General features: G+C 38.4%; 1 protein-coding gene across 5 annotated transcripts in view; it reads right to left on the reverse strand.

The window, feature by feature from the left end:
* Positions 1 to 14,944, reverse strand: part of IKZF3 (IKAROS family zinc finger 3) — a 38,410-nt gene extending 23,466 nt beyond the window's left edge. For 2 of the 5 annotated variants that reach the window (XM_026072960.1, XM_026072956.1), the window contains exons 1-3: positions 11,549 to 11,638; positions 8,692 to 8,745; positions 7,348 to 7,458 (exon numbers count right to left, since the gene is read on the reverse strand). In XM_026072960.1, the coding sequence (XP_025928745.1) occupies positions 7,348 to 7,458; positions 8,692 to 8,745; positions 11,549 to 11,600 (217 nt within the window). In that variant the 5' untranslated portion in view covers positions 11,601 to 11,638. Of the gene's footprint in view, positions 1 to 7,347; positions 7,459 to 8,691; positions 8,746 to 8,997; positions 9,019 to 11,548; positions 11,639 to 14,400; positions 14,479 to 14,922 lie in introns of those variants that run through there. The other 3 variants (XM_026072959.1, XM_026072957.1, XM_026072958.1) reach the window with 3 other exon arrangements.
* Positions 14,945 to 19,887: the final 4,943 nt, after the last annotated feature.

A 19,887-nucleotide genomic window follows, 5' to 3' on the forward strand; every position in this document is an offset into this window, starting at 1 on the left:
CCAAATATCAGCTTTAACTTAGATAGTGGTAACAATAGTAGCAAAGATACAGCAGCATACTCTCCTTCATTGCTAAAAATACACGTGTATTCTCTCCTATTACAAGTACAGAGTGGATGAGACTGGAGCTTGTCACACTCCAGCATCCTCATAGTCGAAATGCCCTTCTTGTGCCATTCCTTACAGGCCAAAGCAGATTCTTCTGCAGTGAAAATCTCAAGTACTGCACTCAGTAGGTTTGTTCTACATGGCACTGGAAATCCACAGATTTAGTTTCTTCAGCTTACCAAAAAGTATTACTTGGAAATGCTGGCTTTTTGTTTCATTTTTATCTTCGTCCCTTCCAGTATTTTTAACTTCTTAGTACTATTGGTCCATATCTATGTTCTACAGAAACAAATATCTATTTTGTTTAGACACTGTATAAGACATACTTGAAGGGTAATTCCTAAATGAACCAGTGCAGTATGCACCTGGTGGAAATTTCACTTCTAAGAATAGGAGAGAAACTCTCATAATTCCCCTTTGTGGAATGCATGCTCTATGATAATTAGTCTCCTTGTTTTTATTGTTACTTGAAACAAAAATAGAAACAAGCCACATTGAAATGCAGCACTGAGAACTGCAAAAAAAAATCAGGCATCATTTTCCAAGCATTTGGATGTGCATCTTCTACTTCATTAATACCAGTGTCTTTCTATCATCAAAACAGAATATAATTTATGTTATACAATTAATTACAAAAAAACCCACACACATCATGTGCTCCAAACTCATGTGAGCCAGAAGACCTGAATTAAAACTAACTGCTTCTTAAAGCATTTTATTCAAAGCTATACAGTTTTTTTCCCTATAAAGATCTATCTTCCTATATAGATCTGCAATTTCATATCTGATATTTCCCATCTATTATCAACTGTATGCCCTTCAATAACAATCTAGCATTTTTTAGAGCTTTTTCTTAAAATATGTTAAAATGATACTTAACAGAAACACTGATAAAGGAAAGATGTTATCCAAAACTGAGTGCTACCAGAACTGGAATTAAACAGGACAATTGTACAGCAGCACCAAGCAGCACTAGGCCATGGTTTAGGGAAGGAAATGAGAAATAATGCATCTAACTGACACTACAAAAAGAATTTGGGGAAGCTGAATGTTATTACCTGAGACAGAATATGACTGCAGACTAGAAAACTAGGATTAGTACTACGCTAAAGTTATCATGGGATTTTTTTATTATTACAAAAAGTGTCAATCACTTTGCCTTTTTTCCTCAACTGCCCATATCCTTTAGTATTACACAGGAGCACAGAGTAATACTGAATCAGACAGAAAGGCATCCCACGTTCCATGGCCTGCAGTGCCCAGGTTTTTCCATATGCCCTCCCAGATGAATTTTGCTTCATTTATGACACCTGCTAACATTATCCTTTCAAACCTTAGTATCTTATCTTTAAAGCCTCCCTCTTAAAAAAAAGAAAAAAACCCAACAACATACACAGAACAAGATGAAACTGTACGAGTTCCCTTCTGTTACAGTTAAGATGACATAAGTCATAGAAAACATTTCTAAAATTACAATTCCTAAAGTCCAGAAAGCCTGATACAATCACAACCGTTAAATCAGACTTCAATTAGACAGTTAATCAGAGAACATCTGGACCTAACAGTCAGACTGAAAAAGGCCACATGTTAAATTCAGATAATCGCCTTCATTAGTTATATCAAGGGACCTATTACTAATATGACCACTCAGGCATGATCATCTCTGGTCAACTGCTTTTTCAAATGAGCTTCAAATCTGAGAAGTTGAAAGTATAGCTTTATTTAGCCTTTTTGAATTCATTTTCCAAAAGCCTTCATTACAGTGGGATACACTATTGTCATGTGTTTCATACTAGAAAACATAAATACGGAGTGAAGAGAGAATTTTGAACAAAAAAATAGGGAAACCTGTTCGTCTTAAATATCAGTGGAATTTTAATACCCATAAGCTGAAGCCAGGAGCTTGTTTTTTTAAGATGTTGCTTAAAAACTAGAACACCACAATCTTCATAAAATTGAATATATCCCTTTCACTCAACCATAAAAGAATTTCTAGTACTAAATATTCCAGATTTAGAGGCTTGAATTTTAGGTCACAAATCCACCCTCTCCAACTTTATATTTTTATAATTAAATATCTAATTATTATTTTCAGCCTGGTCTTCTATGGAGGCTTATCCATTCACTCTCTGTTCCTTTAATAACATTTGGACCCAAATGCTAAATTCAGTTCTATTTGGCAGAGGGGAAGGTTTCTCAAAATTACTCAGCTTTGACAATTGGCCTGCTGATGGCCCAGGAGCACACGCATCTCTTGAAACCACTCCTGGAGGTGGTGCTCCAGCATCAGGAGAAACAGGCAGTTGTGTTTGGTGCATTTGGCAGGTGAGACAACAACATACTGTTCAACAACAATACGTGCAATTCCAGGCCAGTCAGTTGGCTCCTCAGAACACTTACAGCTCTGCATTAAACAAAGTTCATAACGGCTCCTGCATAGCAGCAGAGGGAACAAAAATAGGAATAAGAACTGGAGCACGTGAATGTAGCATGATGTAAATTGGTGCTGAGAATATGGGAAAGCTAGCTTGAAGTACCAGAAGTAAAATATAGCGTTGAGCTCACACTGCAACTCTGCATAATTCAATTCAAAGTCAATCAGCCACAAGACAACTCCACTGAAAACCAAGCTTCATTAGTTCCAACGCTCACGGAAACACTTGTTGCATTTTAACTGAGTTTTGACTCTGGTGGATTTATTTCTGCTTTCCAACACTTCTCCAGCAGCACAAACAATAGTAGACCTGCCCCTTAAACTCACACCTTTTGTGCCAAATGCATAGACTAGTCTGGAGGCAAAACACGAGTCATCTTAATTTCTCTTTTCCATCAGTCCGTGTTTCAAAATATGGACTATTTTCTACAGTGACATGTGATCTGACTTCCTAGGGCCATTTTCTCACCTCCATTCATTTACTGCTGTATGCTGTACCGGAAAATAAATAAAGTAATAATCAACTCAGTTACCCTGGTCTAGATTTTACTTCAAAGCCAAAGGAATAAGTATTTCTCCCTCCTTTTATTTCAAGGAATTATTTTGTATGAATCTGCAAGTTACACATTGTAGAACAAGTGAAAAAAACATGCTTTAAAAAGTTATGGAAAGAAGTCYGTAATCTGTTGAATGTCACTGTGTATCCATTCCCCTTTTGAGCTTTGTCTTATTTGATAGCTGACACTGACAGCCAGATGTCCCAAAAGCAAACCATTTTATTTTCCTGCTAACTATGATGGGTTAAACAGAATAAGGAAATAACTGCACTTTTCTGACTATTTCAAGGCAGTCAGAAAATCTGAGTTTCCATATCTCTCAGCCCTAGGTGCTCTGGGCTACTGACTGCACAGGATAATCCAAGCTGATGTCAATCATTTACAAGCCGTAGGTGACACTAACTCATGTTGATGTCACTGAACATGCTTGGCAGCATTCCTGCTGTTGACAGTACAGTACTGTAGAGCTAAAACAAAGTCAAGAGGATCTTTTGTTGATAACATTAAGATACGACTTTCAGTTCATACATAGCCACCAAAGCACAGAGACTTGACACAGTTAAGCAGTGCAGACTCCTTGCCTGGTTTTAACACTTACAGAAATCCCCTGTTAAGTGAACTTCTGCAGCAAAGTACTGCTGATGTTGTGAGATAACCCCTGAGTCCCATGAGCGGTAGGGCTCGATCTGGGCTTGGGAGATGTAATATTCTGATAAAAAACGGCACTTCCTTTTCAAGCAGATAAGTGCGTGTGCTAACAGCACCACTGGAACCTCAGTGTGCGTCGAAGCGAGGGTTTGTCAGCCTCTCCTGTCTCACTCCAGCCTTTTAACCGCCCCCTTTCACACACCTAAATGCAGCAGCAATTAGCATCCATAAACCACAAATGTGGCTTCTATTTCTTTTTATTTCACAACCATGAAAGCTAGCTAACATTCATAACACTGAAAAAGTTGTCTGCCTCAACAGATGAGGGAATTAAGACATAATTAAACACTTGTACTTGACTGTGACTCCCATGGGAAAGAATGTATTTTTTTAATTTAATTTTTAAATTAAGGACTCTTCAAATTTGGCCACTCAAGGTTGCAGTAGTGGGTGTGCATAAAGCAGCAAGGGAAATCGAAATCCTTCCCCGGGTATCTGTCTCATTACTTGTCTCTTTTCTGACTAGATACAGGAAACATCATGGGAACAGTGTATCTTTATGGTTGTACACAGGCATACACCATGTGCACCACAGCATGCAGCTTAATTCCCTTGGGGCAAAAGAAGGTTTTCRCTTTTTTATTCTCCATCAAGCTTTTAATTAATATATTACTATAGTCTAACTGTTTGCCCTATACTTAGCAATCATCATAGTTGAAGCCCTTTCAGAAGGGGCGTATGATATGACAGGTTGAATTGCGTTCATTGAAAGGAATCTTACTCTATGGGTTATGACAGAGACAGAACGAACAAAACAGTCAGCCAGTGTGTTTGCATGTGCATGGAGAAGTACAAATTTGAAATTGTTAGCTGCAAAAGTGCATTTTTCACCAAAAGAGCACCAGTCCTAATGACATTTTGATGCTATACACTAGTTTATTTACTACCTTTAGGAAATTTCTATAGCCTTTTGATAGGATTGCAGTATCCCTTTCTGCAGACCTAACATAAAAGACTCCACCAAACTAGAGTTAGACAGCATCTAGATTTGACCAGTCTCCATCTTCTGTTCAAAGTCTCAGAGCAAGTTCCCAGGATGTATTCAGTGACCCCCATTAATAATGCAAGAGCCACAAAACAACAGTATAGCTAAGGATCTAGATGATTACCACTGAGTATGAATGCTTAACCATGAAACATGGAAAAAAACTCAGACATAATCATATTGATGAAAAATACTGTTACAAACATATATTAAGGCGAGGGAAAGCAGACTATCAATTGCTCGATCTCACTATTCAGACAGTGGCCTCATGCTCTTATGATGGCCCTCAGTAGACGGAGCAACCCTTGTGGGCATGGATCATGCATGGCTTCAGGGTAAAAAAGGAGAATTTGCTGTGTAGTATGCTATCATCAACGATGAACTGTGAAAGTACAGATAATGAAGTGGAATTGTTCACTCACAAAAGGAAGGGATTGTGGATACTATGATTAATGAGAACTACATATAAACTTTTCTGTTTGTTTCTTTCTCTCTTCAAATTTAATATATAATGAGCATATTAGTGGATCACAGCAAGATATACACAAATTTATGAAATGGTTCATCTGGCAAAGTACCAAATATCAGAATTTTTTTTAACAGCTACACTTTTCAGGTGTAGGCAGAAGGCAATTAGCTTCCAAATAGCCTTCATTGATACCAATATTTCTATTCTGTGATTCTGGAGAATGCTATATATTCACTTTACGAGGGTTAGTTTGCTTTTTAGGGCAAGCAAAATGGAATTCATCTGCCCAAGTTAAGATTCTACAACGCAGACATCTACACTGAGCTACTCTCCACTGACAATAGAAGGAGTCCTCATAAGAAGCAGCCTCTTTGGGGACGCAAGACAGTTCATCCTAAGCCAGGCACCCAAATGAGTGCACACCGTTTCTCTCCACTGACTGTCAAGGAAGGCCGGATACTAGTCCAGTTATAGACAGCAGCGCTGTATGTACCTAAGTGAGATGAATTTAACCCTTAGCATGATCTCTTTCGCTAGTGCACTTTCTTCAGCTTTTGTATCATTTTGTGCTTTGTTAAATAGATAAAAGTTTTATTTTTAATAATTCAGAAGTTCAGAATTTGAATATTTTGTTTTAATCCAAAATTAAATAACATTTATGTTATGGGAACAAACAAGGCTAGCTGGGTGACCAAAACAGAGACAATCCTTTAGTGATTTACTTGATTTATGTGATATGTAAACCCTACCTCAGAAAACTACTAACCAAAGCCACAGACATAATTTGCCTTGACACTAGTATATTTCCATGGACATGCTGTACTTGAGAGGCAACATGAAACTGGTAAAACCATGCATGTCTTTTCCTCAGTATATATACCACATCCTCTACCAGGCAGCATTTTTCACTGTTTGTGGTTGAGAACTGGCTTAAATGAACACACTCAGCTCACTGGCAGGAATGTTTATTAATGCTGTGATTGCAGTTTATGAGCTTCTACCTCAAGGAAGAAATTCAAGGCCTCTAGCTCTGCATATCTGCAATTTCCCTATATGAACTCTGGACGCCAAGTCCTGTAAGGCTGCTGAGAGTGCAGGATCTGCTTCTTTTATCTATTCACTTAAGAGGTCCTAACAATTTTTAAAGATGAACAGAAAGATACATTCATGTAGGTTCTCTTTTAAAATAAAGGTACTACATATTGTTTTAATGTTTTACTTACATCTTTATCTTCCTTAAGAGATGAATAGAAAGTGTTTACTCTTTGAATTAAACCATAAACATGGAGAGCTGACCAACCTTTTCTTCCCCCATAGTTTGAAGTAGGGGATTACCTCTACATTTTTAATTGTACAAGGCTGAGTTGTTCTATGAATTTGAAATAACCTGTCCTGTCTTTCCAAGAAAAAAGAAATTTGTCTGATTATTTTTAGATGTCAGAGTAGCTTAATAATAGTGATAAACAAGTGCTGTCCTAACACATGCATTTGTCATAGGCAAACTACTTTTTTCTCCAACAAAAGTTTTAGTGAATTAGTTTCAGTAATAAGATTACTTTGGGGAGAACGAGTCCATATGCAGTTCACTACCCACATATCAGATAAATTGGTTTATTCCACATCTCTCTATCTGAAGCTTTTTCATACCTCCAAACATTATATTCATGATGACATAAAAAAATACTTTCTCCTCCCTATTGTGATCCAATAGGCAAATAGTATGTTAAAAACTCTAAGGGGAAGAAACACTTTTCTTAAAGAGTCTGTATGCTATGACGCACATTAGAAGAGCTCATCATACATGCACACTTTTTTAATCCATATTTCATAGATCCGTTATAAATGACCTTTATCCAATGCATGTGAGGTTTCCTGATTAAAAAATAGCTGCTCCTCTCTATGTTATCAAGGAACAAATGTTAAAGTGTTCTAAACTGTAATCATATCTTTACTCCTTTCACAGGCATGCAGGTAAAAGAGAGCCATGATCCAGAATAAACTTTTTGATCATTATCATAGCATAATCAGATGAGCAAAAGAAGACAAAACATAACTATTAATTTTCATCATTCAATCCCCACTTTACCTGCTGCTTCTTCGTTAGACTCATTGCGTTCCTTCATCTCCTCCACATTATCCATACTTTCCATTTCCTGGGATTTGTTCAAATTACAGTCTTTCAAAACCTCCTGTCCTTCTGAAAAAATGGAATTGTAGAAAACAAGAATTAACGATTTATGCTCCAASAACATTTCTAGGCAATTACCTCAAAGTATCTGCAAACTCCCGATATTGTTCACAATGCTCATAACAATCTTTCTATAAATGCATTAGATTTCAACTTGCTTAGATCTCCAAAAAGTGTATAAAAGCCCTTACACAGAGTACACATCTTTAAATAACTCTTCAGCTTTTGCTTACATTTAACTATTCTGGAGATTGTTCTAACTGAGAACAAAACAGGAATAAATTAAGTATACGTAACTATATGTTTTATTCATTCCAATAACTGCTGATAACAAGTAAGCAAGCAAGCTCTTCAAAGCATGGAAAAGGAATCACAACTTTGTTCATTTGGGGCAAAATGTTAATTGCTCTGGCCCCAGTCCAAGAACCTGCTGAAGCACGTGTTTAATTTGAAGCCTCCTTGAACACAACTGGACTTTTAGGCTTATTTCACGCATGTGTTCTTAAACATCAACATTATCAGAAAGTTTTCTACTCATCACTGCGGCAGCAGCATGTCCCAGTATTCCAAGCCTCTTATCTGAAGGAAAACCGTACTTGCAGATATAATAAAATTTGAGTGGAATTTTTCAACCAAAATTTCTTTCATAAAAATATTATACTGATCAACTCAACATTTTGCATATTCCTGTAAGTTTCAGCTATTGTTTAAAAAAAATAAAACTGACAATGTTTTCTCCAAACAATCCTGTAAACTTTTAAAATTCAAAGCAACATTTAAAGTTGTTTTAGTTTTATGAACACTTGGATAGTAAAATAAACATTTCTTCTCAAGCTAAATATTACATTGAATCTGAAAAAAGCTTTTATTTCCGATTAGCTAAAAAGTAAAACACTGTCCAGCTCACACAAAAGTCTGTTTTCAGCTTTTCAAAAATGCATTTAAGCAAAAGAATCAGTTATTCTTGCATCCCTAACAAATCTTACATCTTTATTCTGAAAACATTCCTTTCCTACTATACAGTCTTTTTTTCTTTAGTATTGTTTTTCAATCTTATACTGAACTTGCATTCTTTTATTTCAATTCTGGAATATACTTTTTTCCTTTAATGTCCATCTTCATGTTTATGACTTATTCAGTTTCCTGGGAGTCTGAACAAGCTGCAATTCCTGTATTTTCCTCCATTTAAAATTATTATTTTCAGGAGAGGATGAAAAAATCAGAACTTGAAAAACATAGTACCTGCAGCCATTGGCTGTTCCTGAGAATTACTTAGGTCCATACCTGCCTGTGAATCTGCAAAAGACAGAAAAGTAGTCTGAATTGCTTAACATTTAAAACCATTCATGATATAACAGTATTCCAATCTTATATATTCCTGTTTTCCTGACATCAAGCAAAATTGAAAGAGCAAAATTCTAAAATACCTACTAAACAATTGTTACTTAATTGTACAACTTCTTTATATCTTGAGCATTGTCATGTGTCCAAAAAAAGGAACCAACGTTATTTTCTAACTTCTGAAAATTAGAGAACAAAATAACTTACATTTTCTATTTAACACCTCATCTTCCACCCTGTAAGCACAGCATAGTGATAGAAAATCTATATGATGTGAATTTCTATAGAGCATAAAGTACAAGATATTTCTAAATTCCTTTTTTATTTAATTCCAAAATTTAATTCCAAATTCCAAAGACCCTATTGCCTTTACTAAAGCTACCTGATTTTAAGGGGAATGCAAATCTAATTTCCATTTAGAAGTTCTGATAGTGATCATACAGTGAGAATTAAAAAAAACGTGTAGAGGACTGCATAAGTGGCCTTGTTTTCAAAAGCGCTGAGTGTTCAGTAGATCTCTTAGGTCAACATAAGCTGCAGGCATTTACGTCTCCCGCTCCACTGCCTAAATTTAGGCAGTGTCAAATCTAATGGAGGTACAGATCTGGCCTGTCCAGATAAGTCTTTACTTGATGTCTTGCTGTCATGAGATTTCATTGAGGGCAGGGTTAATTTTCTTAACAGTGTCACAGCTACCTGCTTCCTTCTCCCCTCCCCCCTTTTTTTTTAATTTAACATATCAGAAAATCTGTTATCATCTTTGTGCATAAATAATAACTCCAGAACTCAAACTCATTCCCGACAGTTACATAACAGAAATACACATACAGTGGCCATGAGGTGTTAACCACTAGTGACATTTACCCCATAATTATCTATCTTTACCACCACTTCATATGGAACATTTTTGTGGTCTCTGCAACATCAAAATATAAAGCTCTATTAACTATAAAGTAAAAAAGCCTAGTATCAGATGAGGCTACCCCAAAAATTGTGCATGAATAGAACTTGGGCTGATCCAACAAAATAAAAGCAAGCTCAGAAAAGAAAAAAGCAACAGATCTGTCCAACAAAGCTTTTTAAATGTCTGGTTTTATAGTCTCCAAAATGTAAGTGTTCATCTTCTATTTTTCAATAATGGGGCTAAGAGTTACATTATGTATGTAGTTCCCATTACTCTTAACTAGCTATTAGCAATGAGCAGCAAGAAAAAAAAAATGCATTTAAGGATGGGCTTATTAATGATTCAAGCCATCCAGCAGTGGTCTAAACTCTTCAGGGTATAACTCCTGACTACAGAGGAGTTGTTAAGCTATCATTAGCGCTTAGGAAGTGTATCCTAAAATTAAATCAGGGTTCCTATCCTTTCACACACATTTAGCATGAATGAAGTTTTGCATTATGTCTCTTTTATTAGAACTAAGCATGTCACATTAACTTGTGTCATAAACGGAGCCATGGAGTTAAACAACAAAAGTGTTCAAATATTTACTAAGTCTGTATTTAAAAGAAAAACAACAACAACAACACCACCACACTCCATGGTTATGGCTTTGAATTTGTCTTTGTTTCATTTTATCATACTGGGAAAAATGAGGTACAAAGAAGCAAATGGACCAATTTATACTACAAATACTGACGGGAAAACACCAGTCAGTATACGGTAAATGAGCAAAAATCTCCTTAGCACTGATTTTATTTTACATCAATAAATAGATATTAAAATTACACAAATCCTTGTGATTACACAAATGATTAATCTTTGGGCAAGAGAATCCAATATTCCTTATTCTGAAATACTTGAACTCCATTTTAATTACATGCAAAAGTTTTGAGCAGGAGCCCCATTTGACTGATAAAGGACTGTTAACTAGTCAAAGCTCCAGGACTTAGTAAAAAGGATGCATTCCACATGCTTGCAGGTGTGGTTTCATAATTCCACCACAATTCTGTGCTTCCAAGGGTTGTCAGGAGGTCTTGAAAAGAAAAATTAAAGTCCCACGGAAGCTGTTTTAATTAAGATAAATTTGCATCTATTTCTGTATCAATATGCTGTTTTAGAAACTATTGCATTCAAACCAGGACCTCTCCCTAGCAAGTCATTCCATTACAGATGCATACATTGCTATAGCTTATTCAGTAAATTGTATCAGCACAAGCTACTGTATTTTAGGACTCAAAGCAACACCATTGCTAGTCAGTAACCTGTTCTTTCACAAGCACCTCTTTGAACTATAACTGCAGCATAACTGCTATAGAACAGTACTGCACGAACCATGCAATGCCATAACAGGACTTGCTTAGCCAGTTCTCAGACACAGATCTTTCTAATGTAGAGCTTGTCTCTGTGTATTTATTTAGATTTTGTTGAGCATTACAAATTCCTGTCCACGATGAGCTTCTGGGCAGTACAAACCCTCTAAAAAGACAAGAATAATGACATAATGTGCAACATTTCTCCATTGACAAACATCCCAGTCTTCACATCACTTTTAAACACATAATATCCACTCATCTGTACCTGCTTTCTTTACGGTATTAGCCTTCTTTCAAAGAAGCTTCTTACAACCTTAGTGGTCTCTTAGTATTTAACCTCAGGTCTCTTTTCTTAGTAAAGTATTTTAAGCCAAAACCTTCTCCGTGTCACGTAAATGTGTTAGAAGGAGAAAGTCTGGGAAGTTTCCATCCCCAATTCTATACAAATAAGATCATATCTTTACCTAATGTTCAGAAAAGCACAAACAGGGAAATCACTTACATAATACGTTAGTCTTTCCAAACTTCAAAGAGATCCACTGACTAGGGTGCATGGAAAGAATCTACTTGTCTCGTGTATATTGCAGCTGACGCACAATGGTCATTTACAAAGCAGAAGTAAAATTCATATGCTTTGAAACCTATCCTTAACCATCCTGCGCTCTACACCAATAGCCAAAGTGAGCAAAAATATTCAAATAGCTTATTAAAGTAGTGTTATGGCATTTAATACCTAATTGTATTAATGTTTTATTCCGGCATTTGATCAGTTAATAGAAGCCACAAAACTATCTAACTGCATTTTCACCAAAAAAAGGGCATTTTTCAAATAAACTATACCACTAATATCCTTCTAATATCAATACAGTAGATGGCAGTGGAGCAAGAGGCAAAACTTGAATTATTATGGTCTTACCTGTTTGCCTCCAAAGCAAAAATCAGAACATTGCTATTGTATTACCAGCCGTATTTTTTCAATCCAACAGCATTCCAAAGGTCAAATCTTTTCAAATTCCATTCACAATTAGCCCTGCTATCACTGTATGTAGAGCAAATAAGCTAGTTTCCTTGTCTTCACATGGTCTTAAGTCAAAATAAAAATACAATAATCTGGGCCTCTGCCCTACAGTCAGACTCCCACAGCCTTATCACTAAATCCCCCCAGCAGAACCAATGTCTTTGTTATGTGCACTGGCCAACCTCTCTTGCCCTGGCACATTTTTCACCTTCAAACCATGTTATACTCTTAACAAGAGAAAGCCTATCTAGTTTTCTGACTCAATGGCCTTCTTCAGCATTTACAGTCTCAATAGCTTTCTGAAGAAAGTAGCCAAGCCTGCTTCATCTTTTATGAAATAAAGATTTTTTTTTAAAACCTTTCAGACTATATCATTGTTCCTAATAATATTTTTCTCATAATCTCAGAGAACTGTTATTAGTTTTTGTTATTTCATTTTAAAGCATTCTTGTTTCTATTACTATTCAGTTTCCTTTAAATGACTGAAATATTTCAAGTTTCAGAGCAGTTTATCATATAAAAAAAGSAGAATAAACTGTTTCCTGCTTTTTCCATTCTAGCTCATTCTGAAATGCAAGATGCATTTTGAAAAAGGCTTGAAAATTCTAAGTATAGCAATATTCAGATGTTCTTTCAGCCAATATATTTCTCAGAAATAAACACTTCATGCTTTTAGTAATAGGGCCTCTAATACTCCACTACTCTTATGTACCACATATCATCTTAAATGGTATAGGCATTTTAAGTGCACACACCATTTGGGGAAGAAATGCTGATCAGCAATATGTAACTAAGGGTAACATTTTGATTTTCACTATAACAAAATGGCATAATCTATTATAGCTTATGTTGTAGGATATGTTCAACAAAAAAAAAAAGTGGAATATCTTTTAGTAACTCAACATATTCACGCCAGTATAAAAAGTGGAAATGATAGCATATGGTCAGATTCCTGTGATCTTTGGCAAAATAAACTAGCCATGCAGAGATGGGATCAAGTAAAGATTGCACATTCTGGCTTGCTGGACCCAGTTCTCAAACACCTACTCTTGCAAGTACCCACTACCCAATCAGTAACCTGCAACTCCTCACGCTGAACACAGTGAAAAATCAAGGAAAGAAATCTTGCTCCTTTTTCTCAATGGCAAATTTCCCCTTTACTTCAGTGGAACTACGATTTTATGCAAGACCTATGAAAACAGGGACATATGGCAGTTACTGTATCCAGAGATGATACAGTGTAACACCACCTTTTACATAACTTCAACCCCAAACATAACAAGCTTTATTACACTTCAGACACATTAACTGCACTTTATAAGCCCCACATGCAACACTAAAACTTGAAGAATAATTTCCATGTTAACTTGAAGCGCACAAGAAATAGGAAGACAAAAGGGTGATTTTTTAAAAATAATTAGTTAGAATAGCAGAAACATGCCCATTTTCTCAGAGACTAAGGTTACTGACACACCTAAAGAGCTTTCATCTCCCACAAAAGATGTACATGGGTCCTGACTTGATCGACCAAGAAAATTTAATTGCATTTTTAAGTGCCAAACTGCTACCAGACCCATTATTTCAGAACATTCTTTACAGCTCTCAAGCTGTGATACTCTGAATTGAGTCAGATTGTATTTAAATAATTACTTTTATAGAAACAAACATTTTAAAATCCTTTAGCAAAGAGATGACTTTTTTAAAAAACAAGCAATTGAATCTAGCTTAAAATAAAAAAAACACTTCAAGTTAGTGAGACAAGCCAGAATCTAAACTCGAGCCTTTAAAATGATTTAAAATAGTATAGTAAGAATAGCCACCTCTGAAATAATAAATGAGTGCCACTCCGCGAAGCTTTTTATCAGGTTTGTTAAAAGTTACAGTAATTTTGCCTTTCTTCAAAAGCTAATTATCCTGTAGCCCAAGATTAACTTGCAACACGCTTTTTACTGGCTCTGAAAGTTGCATGCAGTTTCTACTTGCAAAAGAAACCAACACGCCCTTTAATTCGTTAAAATCTAGAATACGAACAGTAGATAAAGCAGGCTCTAAACCAGACTTCATCATACATGTTGTGATGTTTCTGAAATTAAACACAGACAAAAAAAAAAGCCTCGTTCGTTTCCTGTTTAATTGCAACACGCAATTAGATTTCTCCTCCAGAAGCTGCAATCTGTTTGCAAAAAGCGTTGAAGAAGGAGCAGATTGGGACCAAAGGCGAGGTCGAGCGCGGTGCAGACGCTACAAGCGCACCGAGGAGGGTCAGCGGGGAGGAGCGGGGGCTCCGCGAGCGGCAGCTCCTTCCCCCCCGGAGAAGCAGCGGGGTCGTTTCTCACCTTCCATGCTCCGGCTGCGGCTCCCGGCTCCACGTGCCCGCCCGGGCTCGGGGACTGTCAGTGCGGGCGGCGGGAGCTCCCCGGCCTCGCCTCCCGCCCGCCACGGGCACCGTGACATCCGGCCCCGCGCGGCGCCGGCGCTCGGCGGGCGGAGAGCGGCGCCGGGCGGCGGAGAGCGGCGCCGCCGCCGCCGCCGCCGGGCCCCCGCGGCCGCGCTCCGGGAGCCCTTCCTCGGCGGAGCTCGCCATGGCCGAGCGGGGGCTTGTCGGTGGGCTCGGCCGGCAGCGCTTCGCCTCGCACACACGCACGGGCTGCGCGGCACCCCCGGGAGGGAAGGCGGTAGGGGAACCGGTGGCGGAGGGCGAAGCGCGCGTTTTTGCGGGGCGAGGAAAGCGCAGCCATCTCGTAAGTAGTGCAAATATCCTCAGGTGTTGAAGAACGCCTTCAGAACATGAGCTTTGCACTGGTCCAGGCGTGGCATTCCCCTCTAGCACCTGCGTGCCAAAGCCCCGGGTGCCCTACCTGTAGCCAAGACACCTCCAGCAGAAATCCCGAGCTGGTATCAGTGCACAGCGCTGAAAAACAGTGCAGGCAGAAGGTGAATGTCGGGGAGGGAGAGCAGGGCATACACCTATGCACAAAACACTGAAGGACCAAAAAAAAAAGAAAAAAAAATTTGAAACCCTGCTCTTTGGAAAAAACATCCCCAACAAGCTTCACAGGCCTCATCATCGGAAATGGCTTCATGACATGCCCTCATAAAGAAGCCCCATAATAGGTCCCCAAAGAGGCACGACCAGGACTAGGGACCAGGTAGACTGCACAGGGAGAAATCCTGAAATATGAGGGTGACACTTCTTTAGGGGCTGCATCAGCAAGAGAGAGAGGGATGCAGTTTTGAGTGCCCAGACTCTCAGAGCTGTAACACACTGAGGCTTCTACGAAGAACCAAAAATACATAGTGTCAGGCTGTTCTGTGTCTCAGCACTGCCAGGTGTGTCCTATTTGTTGGGGCTGAGTTTCCTTCACTGCCGCAGGAGTGGGAATCAAACAGCAGTTCTTTAAAGGGCTGCCTGGACAGCCTCACAAGGATTTCCCCCCCTCCCCCCATGTGGTTCAGACACACTCTCACGTTCATTGCCAAGGAAGTCGGAGGATCCCATAGATTCCCAGGTGCATGTTCCAGGTGAACAGTTGTCTCCACCACACGTCTCCACTTGCATATGTATCAGACAAGAAGAGTGTCCTCCACTTCCTCCAGTTTCCCTGAGCACTCTCATGCGGGAAGCCATTTGACAAGCCCCTCCATGAAGGGGTTGCCGGTGACATAAGTGGATCCATAACACAGTGCAGAAGCGCAGTCAAAGATATTGCTTAACATTTTAGGGAGTTTTTCATCTTCAAAGTCCATAACAGGCGCTAATACCCAAAACATTGCTTGAAAGCCATGTACGACGACTTAGTTCAGGTCATTCAAAGGACAACAGCTAGTCATATAAAGAGTTTAACAGGGTGACACACCTATTTTGTGTTGGCAGACTTTTTTTTTTTTATATATATACAATATAGAGCACAGTAGTTTAAGACTTTATTTGAATTTGTGTGGCAATAGCATGCTATGATGCCCACACACATGAAAGAACAAGGTCTTTTCTATATACTTAATTTCCTTTGTGTGTAATTTGTCCTGGTTCTGTTTACACATCATTTAAATACGATAACGTAGTCTCACAACTGTTATACGAATGCTGCTTTCTTTGCATTATTCTTTCATAAATGACACTGTTTGGACTGTACATTAAAATTAGATGACTGAGATAACATTAGGTTTTATTTTAATCTTATAAAGTTAGCTGTTTTTCTTAAACAAAATAGCTTTGCTATATAGAAGAAAATCAATTTACAAAATTGTTTAATAAATTCAAGCAAAGATGAATTTCACTAGAAAAAGATTTTGGAGCTTGTTAAATGATCATTTCTGCACATCTAATAAAAGTCTGGAAAGAAGCTCTGTCTGCCCTAGGAAGTTTGAGGTGTACCAGCCCAATGCAGTCTTTAATTTATATGGTAGCTAAGAAATAGTCTTTTTTTTTTTTTTAAACCAAAGCCCAGAGATATTTACCAAGAAAAGGCCTAAAAAGATTCTTGTTGGCCTAGATACCAAATCAGCACAAATCAGCAGAGAACATCAGCACAGAACAGTCAGTACCTGGTATGCTTTGACATCAACATGTATTTTGTGCCTCCAGCTTCAGACTCTGATGAGCCAAAGACACACAGAGGGGGAAGGGGGAAAAGAAAAAAAAAATCAAAACCAAAATACTTCATATGAAAGGCTCACTGATGGTTTTCATTATGACTTTAGTCAGGTGTACTTCTGGACCCTTAGAGTTATTTCTGCATCTATTTGTTACAGTTTTCTACTTAATTCATCATATTGGGTTTGGGTTTTTTGGTTTTTTTTTTTTTGACTTGCAACTCATTTATAGTTTTTAAACTTGCCCCAAAACATTCATTTCTCAGAAGATCGATGGAGATTTAATGTATATTGTTCTTTGAATACGTACATTTCCACAAAGGGGTCCTACAGAAATCGGCAAGAACACTCATGCAGCTGCAAAATCTAGATGTTAATAAAATGGGAAATTAAATATTGATCTTACCTGATCATTTGGAAGACACAGAACTGAATGGTGTGAATGCCCATTATCATGGCTCTGGTGTGTGATAACTAGACAACAAGGAGACATGATTCTCATACTTACTTTCTGTGCCATCTCAAAGACTGCTCCTTAAGTTGGTGCTTTTCCATCACATCTAAAAAGATTCTGTGAATGCAATGTTAAAAAAAAAAAGACATTCAGGATAAACAAGCCCAGTTCTCTGCTATTCTGGACAATCCTGTATTTCCCCTTCCTGAACTAGTCATGTCTTTTAAGTAAGGAGAAGGTTTCTTGCTCTCATTAAACTACTGGAAGCTCTGGAGCCTACTGCCTTGATGATTAGAAACCTTCTGTTTTCCAGCCCACAATTATTCATAGCCATTTGTTCTTATAGCCAGATTTGTCCTCTAATTTAAATGGTTATTTTCCCTCACATATTTACCACCATATAATTACAGAATTGATCATGTCTTCTCTCTGCTTTTATTTTAGAGACAGAAATAAAAAGAGCATGAATTGGTTAGCCTATCAAAATTGGCACTGCATTCATAGCAGCCTTCCTTTGCATTGTCCCTGCTTTAGATCACTCAACTTAGAGACAAAGCTTGTGCTTTACATTCCAGATAATGCCTTTCCAGAGCCTTGTACAGTGTCATTCATATGACCCTGTACTACTGGAAATCTCTGCATAATACCTAGGATAAAATATTTGCCTTTTTCATGATCAAATCTCTAGTCACACCAGGATCAACAAGTTTACCATAGATTTTTTTTTCTCTTCTATCATTTTCAACCAATAGGGCTTCTAGTCGCTGGTAAAAATACCTGGTAATTCATAAATACACGACTTCACATTTTGCCCTATTAACCCTCTCCCCCCCCCCACTTCTATTACTCTATTCTTTCAGCTAGCCACTTTTTGTCTGAGGTTCACAAATCTATAGTGACAATTTAACAGCCTGTGACTTAGAAATATCATACACTTTGAAAGGATTGAGTCATTTGACTAACAACACAGACCTGAAGCCTGAGTACACAGAGATCCAAAACTGCAGACAAAGCTTCATAGTAAAGATACTATTTTACAACAGTTAACAAGTTGGATAATGAAGGGCTGTGTAGGACAGTTAAATTACAGTAGGGTATAAACATCCTTTGGAACAGAGGATGTTCAGATTGAGATATGACTAGTTTATAGCAGACACGTTAAGAACTGAATCATTTTGCCTACATGGCATAAGCGTAAAATGTTAACTTTGAGTAAAACTGAAAACACTCAACACAGGGGAATGCTGGACCTTCTTGAGGTGGTCCTAATTACAAGCTRTTCAACAACTCAAGGATATTAAAAATGAGAACTCTGACATATTTCTTACACCTTAACCAGCCAGTTGAGACATAGTATCTTGGTCTAATGAAGAGTGAAGTGYGGGACACGGCTCCCCTACAAAGAGAGAGAAGTGAAATAATGAGGCAGTGCACCCATCCAGTAGGGCAAGGAGTTATGAATGACATAAAATGAGAGGGTGACTAGTTTAAAATACCAACAGGCTTGAGTAAAACTGTTTTCTACCTGAGTATTTTCCTTCAATAATTTAGTGTCTTTGAGACCTTCTTTTTTATACTTATTTTTTGTATGCCTTATTAAAGAAAATCCATACCTTAAATTCATAACTTCATTTCATAACTTTTACATGGAAGCATTGAATTATAACTTTTACTGCTATGTATAAAAATAACTATAATTCCCACATCAGCTGAGTCCATATTTGCTAATGCAAATACTATTAAATCATTTTTGGACACTGGCACGATCTGAGGCTATAATGTAAATACGATGTAGCTAATTACCAAAGGCTTGACCACAGTTTCTGATCTCGAGCATCTCACAATTTCCACTGTTGGTCAAATATAAGTACCTTTAACACCRTGTTCATGTATGTTTTCTATATGCTATTGTAACGCAAATTCTAGAAGCACAATATTTCTGCTTTCAGGAGTTTAAAATTTGTAAGCAAGTCTTCCAAAACATGCAACTGGCTTAGAAACCACGAAGTACTTGAATAAATGCAGCATTCTGTTCTGTTTTTGAGCCAACAGGATATGCCCAGGTCTTATTTTCAATCTTTTTTCACAGCAAGCGGTAGGAATGTTTTTTTGTTTTTAAGCTGAAAGTAGATCTCCCATAACAACCTGCTCCAGCAACCAGCACTTTAAGAATATGCTGGCGTGCAAAGCTTGCAGTTACCTTGTCAAAGTTAGCAGTATTCACAGCGTGGAGACACCAGCCAGGACGTCACTGTGGTTATAGGGCAGTTTCTGTGTGTSTGTGGAGCGGAGACGCAGGCCACAGCCAATACCTGCACCTATTACCCCCCCACACCCATAGTTTCCAGCTGTGTGGGCTAGGAAAGGAAACAGCACTTCTGAGCGCTTGCACACAAAAATAGATTTCACTGCACGCTCTGGAAGAGCGACGTGGAAGTTTTCCTACCGTGGGGCAGCTGCACAGCTGCGCGGGACCCCCGGGAGGGCGGCTGGCACCCACGAAGCGGGGCCGCCCTTCGCCAGCTGAGCACCCTGGAGGCCTGTGGGGTGCGAAGCAAAAACAAAAAACAAAATTAAAAAAAGAATAATTAAAAAAAAAAGCGGGGAGAGGGTGTGGGTGGGGTGGGTGGAAAAGGAAAGCGGCGTCGGGGGGAGCCGGGGACCCCCGAAGCGCTTCGGTTTCCTACGAGGAGGAAACCCCCGCGTCGCCGGCGGCTGCGTGCGCCCCGTCAGGAAAGGGCGGGAAGGCGGAGGGCGCGCGGAAAGGGCGGGAAGG

The sequence above is a fragment of the Apteryx rowi genome, unplaced genomic scaffold, assembly GCF_003343035.1.
Source record: "Apteryx rowi isolate R43461 unplaced genomic scaffold, aptRow1 scaffold_354, whole genome shotgun sequence".
Taxonomy (NCBI): Eukaryota; Metazoa; Chordata; class Aves; order Apterygiformes; family Apterygidae; genus Apteryx; species Apteryx rowi.